At 40.2% G+C, this 13494-nt stretch overlaps 1 protein-coding gene across 1 annotated transcript in view; it reads left to right on the top strand.

The window, feature by feature from the left end:
- ints6l (integrator complex subunit 6 like) overlaps positions 1 to 13494 on the top strand; it is a 32173-nt gene that overhangs the window by 14391 nt on the left and 4288 nt on the right. Inside the window, exons 8-16 of the mRNA XM_088344452.1 lie at positions 3258 to 3410; positions 3573 to 3705; positions 4683 to 4777; positions 4848 to 4958; positions 8095 to 8310; positions 10004 to 10130; positions 10208 to 10350; positions 12713 to 12935; positions 13021 to 13401. Coding sequence (XP_088200578.1) covers positions 3258 to 3410; positions 3573 to 3705; positions 4683 to 4777; positions 4848 to 4958; positions 8095 to 8310; positions 10004 to 10130; positions 10208 to 10350; positions 12713 to 12935; positions 13021 to 13401 — 1582 coding nt within the window. The remainder of the gene's footprint in view (positions 1 to 3257; positions 3411 to 3572; positions 3706 to 4682; positions 4778 to 4847; positions 4959 to 8094; positions 8311 to 10003; positions 10131 to 10207; positions 10351 to 12712; positions 12936 to 13020; positions 13402 to 13494) is intronic.

Genomic DNA, 13494 nt, shown 5'->3' with positions numbered 1-13494 from the left:
AACTTTTTATTTCATATAGAACAGGCGTAGCAGTAAAATGGGTAGAGGGCCAAATAAAAAACGGATACAGGATGAGGGTCAGGCTTATTGATCGTTGAACATTTTGAAAACAATGTGTATGTAGTCTAGTGAGCTTAACCTACCCCTTTAAACCTATAATCAAATGAATAAAGCAGTACTCTCTATGACTCTATTAGTAATCTTGAATTTTCCATAGGCACAAAAGACTTATTTTCCTGATATAAAAATCCCCAAAACATGAAAATTAAATAAAAAAGCCACTATTATTCAGGTACCATTAGTACAAGATAGTTTCTATTTTAAGTGGGCTAAGTTGACTTCAATTGACTTGGGGGCTGCTGAAGCTATGGTCCGGGTGAGGTTGAGCCAAATTGGTATTTTTACCCAAAAGCGCTGATTAAAAAAAAATCCGCTGTTCTAAAAGGTTTAAGTTTAGTAAAAAGATGAAGGACCTGAAGAAAAAAGAATGTTATTGAGCTTCAAGATTCAAGTCAAGTCGTATTTATTTGTACAGCTCTTAATTTAAGAAGTTTCAAAGGGCTACACAGACATCGTCAACATGAGATAATGTTACAACTTAAAGTCGAACATGTTAAATGGTAAATGGTCTGCATTTATATAGCACTTTTTCAAGTCAATGAAGACCTCCCAAAGCGCTTTACAATGTGCTTCACACTTACACATTCACCCACACACTCACACCAATAGCGGCCATGTTAAGTCAAGTCAAGTCATTTTTATTTGTATAGCCCTAAATCACGAAGAGTCTCAAAGGGCTTCACAGATTATTACACTATATTACACAGACTATTTTTCAGACAACGAGAAGAGTAGGTTATTCATATGCTATGGAGTAGAAGTGAGTTTTAAGCTTAGATTTAAACATTTCCACTGAGGTTGCAAATCGGATCTCAGGGGGAAGAGCATTCCACAGCACCGGTGCCCGGATGGAGAACGCTCTCGAACCAGCAGAACACTTCTTTGCTCTTGGGATCACCAGAAGACCGGCACTCTCAGATCGTAGGCTTCGGACCGGGACATAGTTTGTCACTACAACCATTAATAAATACTGGGATACACTGTCCCGTCTTTATTTCAGGAATATATCTGGATGCGTACTGGTGCATTCGCAATGATCGTCCCTTGGCTTTGTAGCGTATTATGAACTGACCGATAACGGATATTGGATGATTAATAAAGAAAATAGAACAATAACCCTTAACCCCACCCCCCCACCCCCCTTCAGTAGTCATTTAGACCAATTAGGCCTACGTACTTTTGATATTGAGATTTGTTTAGATTTAGAATTAGAATTGTCTTGGTCGTTTCTAACAACATGGTAAACGTTTTTTACAATGAGATGAGCTATGGCACACTCCGGGATGAATATGAAATAAAAGTAAGACAAATTAAAAAGATAACCGTGTAAAAGGATTAAAATGTGTATGTGTATTAACGATGGTGTAATAATAGTCTGTAGTTTGCAATCATCTGTGGTCTGTGCGGCCCTTTGAGACTCGTTGTGATTAGGGGCTATACAAATAAACATGATTTGACTTGACTTGATACATGTTCAATACGTGTATACAACACACACCACAGGAAAATGGTGCCCCTGCGACCCTAGTAGTTAAGGGATCCAACTATCCATATTCAGAACAGATGGGAGTTTAGAGTGGTGATGCCTCTTTGATTGAAGCCGTTTCTCATTCTGTTCATTTTTGCCTTGATACACCTGTAGTTCCCCCAGAAAGGCAGCAAGTCATAAAGATTCAAAGGAGAAGTCCAACAATTTTGTGATCAAGGGCTATACAAAAAAACATGACTTGACTTGTTGTGCTACTGTATAACGTCAATAAAAGCCATTCATTCAAAAGAGAAAAATAAGATAAAAACAGTCAAGTCAAGTCTTGTTTATTTGTATAGCCCTTAGTCACAAGACCCTTGCAAACTACTACAAAAATACATTTTTATAACCACAGAAATAATACAGTAAAACTACAATATTACAACAATAATATTACAAAATACGACAGTGTAACGACAAAAATAATTCAGTAATACTACAATACAAAATTACAGCAATGGAAATACTACAAAAATACTACAGTAAAACTACAAAATAAAATTACAACAATAAAAATACTACAAAAATACTATAGTAATACTAAAAATATGCTAGTAATACTATTATATTTCTACAAAAATATTACAGTATAACTAATAAAAAATTACTATGGAAATACTTCAAAAGATACTATAGTAATTCCACAAAATACAATAGTAATACTTAGAAATACTCTTGTTGTTCTACAAAAATAATACAAAAATACTACAGTATAACTATAATAGAAAATTACAAAAATGGAAATACTTCAAAAAATACTATAGTAATACTACAAAAATACTATAGTAATACTACAACACAAATACTAGAGTAATACTTAAAAACACTACAGGCGAAGTATTTAAAAGGTAGTTCTCAAAGACTGGGGTTGGTTGTGAGTGCATGGGAACAACAGTGTAATGCAAAGTAGTGCAACCGCATAAGTCCAAATAAGTCAATGCTTAACATTTGAACACATTTTCTATTCTTAGTCCCCCAAAACAATGACAAATAATTTCAAAAGGAAATCTTATTGCCCTTGAAATATTTTCCCTAAAGGCACCAGCATGTATTATTTAGCGTCTCCTAGTGGTAAAAAAAATAATTCATTAAAAAAATATATATCTTGATTAAAATAATAAGCCAAAAGACATGACTTTTCATATAAGCGTGCCATTTTTTTAAAACCCATAGGTTGAAAGGTGTGTATTTATTTTACATAACATTAGCTTCACTTCAAGGGAGCTGACACAGTTGTCCACCATCTTGCTGCTGGGGGCACAAAAAAAAGATAAGTAAAATGGTGCGGTTTGGCCACTTTTAATTTCCATAGTTTGTATTCTTCCTTGTGTTTTTTAATATTCGTTTTTGGCTGCACTACACAATTTGGTGACATCCAATGGTTGAATAAATACTGTACATTTAAAATTGCATGAAATTGATGTCAAATGTTTGTTGAATTATTACTTAAACACCCGAAGAATCCCTTTTTTTGTACAGGTTGATTTTTTTTACAGCCCTTGTCGTGTCTTGTTGCACAGTTGTGACCTGAGGCTGTGAATTTAAATCAGAATTTCACCTGCCCTGACCATGTAAACAATTCGACTGAAAGTCAATTTCCTGCCTGCAGCCCCCTCGCACCGCTCACCCCGTGGTGCGTTTCTCCTGCGTGGACTGCGAGCCGATGGTGATAGAAAAGCTTCCATTTGACAAATATGAACTGGAGCCTTCGCCTCTTACTCAATACATTCTGGAAAGAAAGTCTCCGCACATGTGCTGGCAGGTAGATGTTCACACTCACGCGGCATAGCTATCAGATAAAACTCTGATATATTGACGTCCCTATCAAAGCCATCTTACGTGTCTTGTGATTCACTTCACGAATATCTGCCCACACTTGAATTCTTTTGAAAGAATAACACATTTCTTCAACGTCATTCGTCAGGTGTTTGTGAGCAGCAGCGGGAAGCAAAGCGACCTGGGCCAGCCTTTTGGTTACCTTAAAGCCAGCACCACTCTCACTTGTGTCAACCTTTTTGTCATGCCTTATAACTACCCTGTGCTCCTTCCACTCCTCGGTGAGTCACGATTTTGGCGATATACAAACCTCTGTGTCATCTTAAGGCAGTGGCGGGCCGTGGATTTTACACCTAGGCCTTCAGATCCAGTCTGAATCAGTTGTGTGTCATTCGGGAACGGACCGGCTCTCTAAGATGGCTCTTGGAAGTGAAATTTACTGTTTTATTTGTGAGGACTTGGATGGAGAGGGGATTTTGTTCGACCCCGGTTCTGTTCGCACGGTCAGCCGCCAACATGGGCTCCGAGAGGGGGGTACGGAGGGGAGCAAACGGCCCGGCCCTGCACGTAAAGACTGTCGAAATCTTGAAGAAAAAAAAACAATGACAGGGGTTTATTTATTTTAAAAAAAAAAAAAAGAGTGAGAGAGAAGCCCCTACCCAAATGTACTGACCCTTCCCAAAACTCGGATTGGGTTGGGCTTGCTCTTAAGATCTTACCTCTAGGCTGAAAGGGGCAGACAAAACATTTTCCCACCTGAAAAAGGTCTGCTTGCTTCAGACTTATCCGACCTTTCGCAATTAAATCAACACAATATATTTTCTTGTAAAGCTGTTGGCGCAATAACTTTGGTTCATTACCGCCCCCTAGTCAGCCATAGTTTGTGAAGCAAGTGATGATTTTCAAGGCCCTCTAGTAGGCTCTCAGACACCAACTCGGAATCTGATTGGCTAAACCAAATTTCTCGAAGACTGATGTTACGGGTCACAGCTTAGATTTCTGAGGTAGTGCCAAGCAACAACTAATCGCTGAAATCTGATTGGTTAATTGCTCAAACATGAAAACACATCTACAAGAAGCACAGCAGGGGAAAGGCGATGAAAGGAAGCTGACAGAAGTATTGAAGGGCAAATTACAATCAACATCACATGATTCAGCTATTTTTTATGACCAGTAGAGAGGACCTTGCAGGCCCTCATGGCCCACCACTGCCTGAAGGTCAGAGTTGATGTTTTCACACTTTACGTTCTTGTTTCAGACGACTTGTTTAAAGTGCACAAACTAAAACCAAACCTCAAGTGGCGTCAAGCCTTGGAAATGTATTTAAAGACGATGCCGCCCTACTACCTCTTGGTAAGCCCTCCAGCAGCTTTACTGTGATTTTATCGTTGAAAATTCTGAATGAACATTGTGCATTTTCTAGCCTTTGAAAAAAGCTCTGAGGATGATGGGGGCCCCTAATTTAATTGGAGACAACATGGACTGTGGTCTGAGTTACAGCGTCATCTCTTATCTGAAGAAGCTTAGCCAGCAGGTAGGCATCGCAGGCTAACTGGATTTCCGTCTCATGTCGAAGCCGTGTGGCATTTACAGACAGCTGGTTGGCTGAACGGGTCTAGGTTGACACCCTTCAATGAACAAAATCTATTTGAAGAAGCTGGGCCACCTGTGATTATTGTGAATTGTGAATCAGATTTACTCCCTATTAAAAATAATCTAAGTTAAATGAAGCTGTTATGTGATTAGGTTCTTACTCCTTCGATTCTGGCACGATAGTGCTTGTAGCTGTAGTACAAAATACAAAATAATTAACAGACTACTGAATAAATTAATAACTAAAATGAATATTGCCTAATTGGCAGACCTTTATTTACTTGCATTTTCAGGATGAATATACTTTATCATTTAAAGAAAAGATCTTAATCTATTCTATTTTTGTTAATTATTCTACTTAATTTGAATGGCAACAATAAAATGCCAGTGTGTCCTCAATAGATAGTACATAGTGCCATACTGTCATCTTGTACCAGCTCAGTAGCCTAGATGGTAAGGCGCCCGCTTTGAGACTGGGAGGTTCGGGTTCGCGCCCCGGCCGAGTCATTCCTAAGACTTAAAAAGTGGTCGGCGGCGCCCTCTCTTGGCTGCGGCTGCATCGGGTCAGATGCAATCGACATTTCGTTCTGTGTACATTGTTACACAGAATGACAATACAAGGAAATTATTATTATTATTATTGTAGCTTTTACAGGCTATTATTAACCTTCGGTGAAATGCCAGCAAAAATCCATCCATCCGTTGTCTGAAATGATCTGCATTTATATAGCGCTTTTCCAGTCAATGACTTCCCAAAGGGCTTTACAATGTGCTCCACATTTCCCAATAGCGGCCTTGTATTGCAGCCATGTAAGACGCTAACCTGCTTATTGGGGGTATTAGGGGTTCAGTGTCTTACCCAAGGACACTTCGAAATTTAACACGGACGAGCCGGGATTCGGACTGGGATCCCTTGATCCCAAGACGAGCGCTCTACCTCCTGAGCTACTGCCGCCCCATCTGCACCACATATCCTCAGTAGGGTCACGGTGGTGCCGGAGCCCAGCCCAGCCATCTTCGGGCAGTGGGCAGGGGACACCCTGAACTGTTTGCCAGCCTGTCGCAGGACACACAGGGACAGACAACTCACATGCTCATTCACACCTAGGGACAATTTACACATGCCTTTTTTGGAATGTGAAAGGAAACCGAAGTGCCAGAAGGAAACCCACTGAAGCACAGGGAGAACATGCAAACTCCGCACTGGAAGGCTGGTAGCTGGATTTGAACCCATGACCTCAGAACTGTGCCACGTACTGGCTAAGCGCTCAGCTGCTGTGCTGTTCCCTTTTAGTATATGGTTTGGCTTAGCTTAGTGATTATTTTGTTATTTTACAGGAAATTATTGGATGTAAGAATTTCAAAGCAAGTATTATTTCCCCTGTTTCCCTTGAAAATAAGGTAAAATTTAAATAAAGCGGTGTTTGGGTATTTTATTTGGTTATTTCTCTAATTTTAAGATATGGATAATATATGGATTTTCATATATGGATACGCCTTTTTTGAACAATAAGAACAAGTGGTATTTATATTCCCATTTCCTTTTTCTTTTCAATCGTGTTGCAACATCTCATCACCAAATTAACAAATCACCTGAAAAGAAATAAAGGACGACCTGTTAAAGCCAAAGGTTCATAAGAGACCCGTCCCTAAATAACTTAGGGCGCTTCTTCTATCAATGATTTGAACAAATTATATTATACATCATTATAACAATTATTCGTTAGTCAATTTAGAAATGATAACATTGTTCCCTGCAGGTGAGGCTTTGCATAGCTGACTCCACTATTATAGTCTGAGTGTGCGTGTGAATGGGTGTAAAGTACATTGTAAAGCACTTTGGGAGGTCTTCAGTGACTGGTTAAAGCGCTATAGAAAAGCAGTCCATTTACCATTGGAATACTGATGTACATTTTACAGTATTTTTTTATCCTTCTTATTTTCAAATAATGATAAAATGTGTTAAGAGCGATAGCACAAGGGAGTGAAGAAGATAAAATTCTGGAGGATGTGTGAAAAGTGTACTTTCTCGTGAGTCTCCGGAAAAAGACTTATAATAATTATTAAATGATCAAAATAAAGGAAATCTTCTATTTTTTCCCCTGTGAAATTATTCTATCTATCTATTTACCCTGGTCATATCCCACGAGAGGGGTGACCGACAACAAGACAAACACATACAAAAAAAGAAAATGAAAAAAAGGGAAAAAAGTAGCAAAAAACACACAACCATTTTTGGACCATGGCCAACCCAAATGCCCAAACACCCAAACAAGTTAAGCACCTCGGCACCCAAGTTGGTCATGCTTTCGTCCCTCCAGATGAAACGGGACACAAGAAAACGGCCATGTCACTCGGGTCAGGGTGACACAACACACTGTTCTGTTCAACAGCAGGGCCCGACAGCTTTCACTGGTTTACCCCTGCCGCATCATACAGGTGCCCTGCCCATCCCTTCGAATGCGTCCAAACATCCTTTTATCCTTTCACAACACCTCTCCACTCATTCCTATCACCGACAAGAGCTCTAGATTCCATTATATTTAGTATATTATTATATTATTAGTGAAATTATAAAAAAATAAACAGGCAAAGTGGTCAAATTTTAATTTGGTCAAAAAAATCCATGTTTGCTTTTTTCTCTTCAGAGTAAAAAAAATATCTTAAAATGAGAAAAATGTCACCCATCTACATACACCATCATTCTTCAGTTTTCTAGGATTATTTTACCTTATTGTACTTAAAAATAGATTAAAATACCTAATATTAACCATAAATGTATCACATTTTAAGAAAACCTTTAAAATGAGCGGGATTATCGGCCAACGGGGCAATGTTCTTTTCATTTTTACAGTGCGACACGAAAAGGTCAGTAATAGCCTGTGGATGCCATGCATGACATGGTGGCATAGCACTCTCGGCTTCCTCTTGCTATTTTTTGGGAACACGCTGATGACAAATGATTAATTTGTAAGACATGGCTCTTTATTTAGATTGTCAACACATAGGACTGATTGAATAAACTCTGGAAAATTGTTACTGAGCACACAAATTACCTTTTTATATCCTTCATCAAGGCCAAGATGGAGTCAGAACGCTTAATAGTGTCGGTGGGGAAGAAGGCGCCCCAGGAAACCGGCCTACGGGTGAAAAATCACTCAAGTTCGTTATCACTGGCTCACCGGCGTGATTTTAAACAGTTACTGCATGGAATCACTGGGGAGGGTCCACTTCGCGTGGTGGACATCAACTTAAAGGAGTTTTCTGGATTCCAAATCGCACTACTCAGCAAGGTAGGTAAAGTGAAATGCTTGTCTTAGTTTGTGTTACGGGTACCAGATTACCCAGGGTACCAAATAACAATATTGATTTAAAGTGGCCAAGGCCTCACCCACACGCTTTCTGCAAAATAAAGAAAGTGTGTGCTAAAATGAGGCTGTTGAACCCATTCTTGTTGTCTCCATTCATTGATTTAATTTTATTTACAATAATCAATAACAAACATTCTCCATAGGCAAGTCAAAGATCCAAACAGGATAGTCATAAACAAAATAAACAATTTCTCTTTGTTAAGTTCCTCATGTCTTCATATAGTGCATCTCTAGCCTATTACTGCAGACATGTCCAAAGTCCGGTGTGGGGGCCAGTTACAGCCCGGGATCAAATGTTTAATGACCCGCGGCCTGTGTCATAAAATTAACAATATGTGTGGCCTGCCAGTAATATTGAATTTGTACCAAAAAAAGAAAATTCACTATTTCACCCGATGATGGCAGTATCCCTTAGGGTACTCTGCTCTTGGCTTTCTGTGACAATTTTAGTCTACTTTATTTCCTACTTGGCGGCTGTAAATATAAAAAGGAAAGTTGACTGTCAGGGCTGCCACTTTTAGGACAAGTGGACATTGGAGTATTTTTTTTTCACTGAAATCCTAAACAACTGTATCTGCCTAATTTGCATAACGACCGGCTGATTTCAAAGTATTTAATATCAAGGGGCACTGCCAGACCAAACATGCCAACTCCAAAAATCTAATTGGAAACGAGCGCTGTGAAAAGGTGAAGCAACTGCAAGCTGTTTTGACGGCAAAACAGCAGACCCCGCAAGTCAAATTAAAATGCTGCCAAGGTGAGCTACTAGGTCGCAAGGCTGTTTGCCAAGCACTGCAAACCTTTTATGGAGGCTCAATTTATTAAAGACTGTTCAAAGAATACCATGCCGATTAGTCGGTCCTCACACATTTTCAGCTTACCAAATCTGGCCAGCTTTCTGAAAAGTTTGGACACCCCTGTATTCAAAAAAATCACCAAAAGTGCACACTCATCTATTACTCTTTCAACTTTCAACTCCCAAAGTAACACATGTGGATAAAAGGACACACAGTATCAAAGTTCACGGTTCACGCGTAGCCTAACCGCATGGATCGTCGTGGCACCTATGAGTACACTTTCTCCAATATTGACTGTTCTTGGCCTGTTCTTGGGTCGTGGCAAAGTTGGCACCAGTCCATTCCTTAATGTTGTCGGCACAGTTCTTTTTCGGTCTTCCTCTCCTCCTCCTCTCTGTGAACTGTTCCTTGAAAAATGATCTTGGTCAGTCCTGATGATCTTGTGATGTGACCATGCCACTGAAGTATCCGTCTCCGCACAGTTGACAACAGTTCTACCTAGGGGTCCAATGTGCCCTCTGATGCTGTTGCGCACCGTTTTGGTTTCTGTTTCGATCTGATTCGGACGGAAGTGGCTCTCGCCCTAAAGCACACCAGTGAATCGGTAGTTCACAAACGTTTCTGCCTCCATGACAATCCACTGCAGTAATGTTGTGAATTTTATTTGCTTTAGAACCATGTACATAAATAAAACAATTCAAATTGTGTTTAATATTTTTTAAAATAAAGTGCTGACCTTCACAAAACAAAATAAAGTTCTCCCGCTCATTTTTGAGGGTATCACAGCTGCGCAATCATAAAACGTGTCTGTTTCCCAGGATGTAAAAGCCCAAGCTTATCGAAACGCCTACGACATTCCAAGACGAAACCTTCTGGATCAGCTCACGCGAATGCGATCTAATTTGCTGCGCACTTCACAAAAACTAATCAGAGGGCAAGATGAAGGTATGTTAAGTCCATTTTCCACAAATGCTTCACCATTCCAAAACATTTAAGGAGGCTGGATGTGCTGTACTTTTTAGATTACCTGCACAGTATCCCAGTGGCTCAGATGGGAAACTACCAGGAGTACCTGAAGATGATGCCATCTCCTCTGAGAGAAATCGACCCCGATCAACCTAAGCGATTGCACACATTCGGGAATCCTTTCAAGCAGGATAAAAAAGTAAGGAGGGGCTGATTCATTTGCTATCACTTTAAATGTAACATCACATGATCCTGATCTTAGGTTTACCAAAGACTTCAGCTACATTTTGTTTCTTTGGACGCTGATGTCATTGTAGCTTTTTGAGATTATGTTTTTGCTTGTCCATACTGGGAGTCGGGAATGCGCGATACCGATAACAGATGTACTGCTACTCTAGACCAATACTGATACTACTTTTTTTGTCTGCTTCTAAAAATAGCTTCTTGCTATGCTGGCAGAAAAGTTTGTCCCTTTTCAGGATAATGTTTCTGTTCTGAGTACAGTGATCTTCATGGGCCACATCAATATATATTTTAAGTTTTGTTTAACGTATTTTCTGGTAAAAGGCCAATTGCAAGAAAACCGTATCGATAATATTAAAGTAAGCTAAATTGTCTGTCAGTGAAATAAAAAGGATGTTTTTTTTTATCATTTTCGGGATTACGGATGTTTTTTTCTCATTTTGCTATAGGAATACTTTTAAAATATACTACTATAAATGAAATAGTACAGGGGTGGCGAACACGTGGCTCTAGAGCCGCATGCGGCTCTTGGCCAATAAGAATGCGCCTCTTTGCCCCATCATATTTTCTATATACTGTGGCTCTTTGCCTTGTTTCATGTTTAGGTTTTTTTGTGTGTATTGAGGGTGGACACTTCCCTTGAAATCAACACAAGAACAATACTTGTATTGTAAGGAGAGGAATGTGTTATGGGAAATAATATGTTTTTAATTATGTGTGTTTGTGTGTGTCTGTCTGTCATGGCAGGTGGGTGCGTGGTGTGGCTCTTTGACTCTCACAGTTAAAAATTTCGGCTCCTTGTGACAATCTTGTTCGTCACCCCCGGAATAGTACTACACCTTCTACTAGTAATTATTAATACTGTGCTTAAAATAAACAAATTTCTTTCTGCCAAATGCAAAAATAAATTTAAAAAAAAAATGATTTCCTATTTCTTTTCCTTTCTTTTTCTATTCTATTATTAAGTGATAAGTTCCAAGTTTGATCGACACTCAAAATAAGGAGAGAAGACATCAACAGATTTTGAACTTGCAAGGAGAAGAGGGCAGAAAGCCCAAACTTCAGATAAGAAATTCCAAGTACTAAAAGCCTTCCCCTGAGTCCTTTCTTTGTATTAAATTTAAGTTACAAGAGCAGATCTGCCCTAAATTGTGTGGACATCAAAGATCAGCAACATGATTGGCCAATAGTGACAATGATGTAAATGGTGCGCTATAGTAAAAACAATTAACAGTGAGATGTAATAATCAAAATAATAACCTGGCATCCTATGCAATCTCCTTTGCAGGTTCCAATATTAAAAACAGAATAAACTTATAATAAGATAAATTGTTTCAAAACTATAAGAATGTTTTGACTAATAATTGGCAACATTTTCTGCCAAATCGGTAGGAATATTGTTTGCTGCATATAATAGATGAACACAAACATACACAATACAATTAGGGGGCGGCAGTAGCTCAGGAGGTAGAGCGCTCGTCTTGGAATCAAGGGATCCCGGTTTGAATCCCGGCTTTTCCGTGTTACATGTCAAAGTGTCCTTGGGTAAGACACTGAACCCTTAATACCCTCAATAAGCAGGTTAGCGTCTTACATGGCTGCAATACAAGGCCGCTATTGGGAAATGTGGAGCACATTGTAAAGCGCTTTGGGAAGTCTTTGACTTGAAAAGCGCTACATAAATGCAGATCATTTCATTTCATTTACAATAATAATAATTATTATTCTATGTAGCACGGCGGCGCAGTGGTTAGCGCTTGTGCGGCACAGTTCATGTCATGGGAACCTGTCGTGGGTTCAAATCCAGCTCCAGACTTTCTGTGCGGAGTTTGTATGTTCTCCCCGTGCTTGCGTGGGTTTCCTCCGGGCACTCCGGTTTCCTCCCACATTCCAAAGACATGCATTTCAGGTGAATTGGCCGGTCCAAATTGTCCCTAGGTGTAAATGAGCGAATGAGTTGTCTGTCCCTGTGTGCCCTGCGATTGGCTGGCAAACAGTTCAGGGTGTCCCCTGCCCACTGCCCGATGATTGCTGGGATGGGCTCCAGCCCCCCCGCGACCCTACTGAGGATAAGCGGTACGGCTAATGAGATGAGATGAGAGAGATTATTCTATGTAGTGTCAACTCTGAATATCATTGTGTGGTTCACAGATCAGCATTTTCCTGCTATCGCCTGTACATCAAATAGAACCTGATTATTACCGTGGATCCCCACTGTATATGTGCACTGACTGATCGATTTAAAACTCGATGAAGGTTGTGGGTGATTTTTCCATATTCTTGCCGACCAGCTCACGAGTGTGTCCTGTGTTTGCCAGGGAATGATGATCGATGAGGCAGACGAGTTTGTCTTGGGACCTCAAAACAAAAAAAGGGCAAATTCGGGCGATTCAAATTCTGGCGCCACTCTGAAGAGAAGGCGGAGCATGTCACCGTTACTACGCCGGCCCCAGACTCCACCCGTTAGCACTAACCACATTCAAATAGGAAAGGATCAAAATGGGCAACATAATCTTCTGAAAGCCATACCACAACATAAAGGTAGGTCCATATTGTTAAAGGAATTAATTTGTAACTTTACTTGTGGATATAGCACAGTTGTTATAGTTCTGATTGTTCTCGTCAGGGCTGGACGGCGATGTGGTTGTCACAGAAAGTAACGGCGATGTCATTCTTGGAACCGAGTCTGGAGAGAACTGGCCCGGTGATGTGGATCATTTGACGGGGAGTCAACCTTCACCTGGTTTGGAGGGAACAGCCATACCAGACGTCTTGGATCAAGGGGACGATGTAAATATGATCAAGGAGGAGGACTCTGGTCAAGGCGGGCCCGAGGAGACGTCACTTGAAGAGAGATACAACTGTGAGCGGCTGAGTCCGCAAAGCCAGTTGGAAAGTTCAGATGATGAGCCGAAAGTGCTGGAGACTATATTCATACCGCCACTGGAGGGCAGCCAAGCAGAACTGCGGACGCGGGTCATCAAAGAGGTCCGCAAACCTGGAAGGAGTAAGTACCATCGACCATGACAAAAGTGACCCATTCACCGATACTCAACTCATACCTGTCAACCTCAGCCATTTGCTCCTCTTGTTAATGATT

The sequence above is a fragment of the Urocampus carinirostris genome, chromosome 9 (assembly GCF_059441175.1).
Source record: "Urocampus carinirostris isolate Australia breed hairy pipefish chromosome 9, RoL_Ucar_1.0, whole genome shotgun sequence".
Lineage (NCBI taxonomy): Eukaryota > Metazoa > Chordata > Actinopteri > Syngnathiformes > Syngnathidae > Urocampus > Urocampus carinirostris.
The sequence above is the reverse complement of the archived record's forward strand: the minus strand, read 5'-3'. Positions and strand labels throughout refer to the sequence as shown.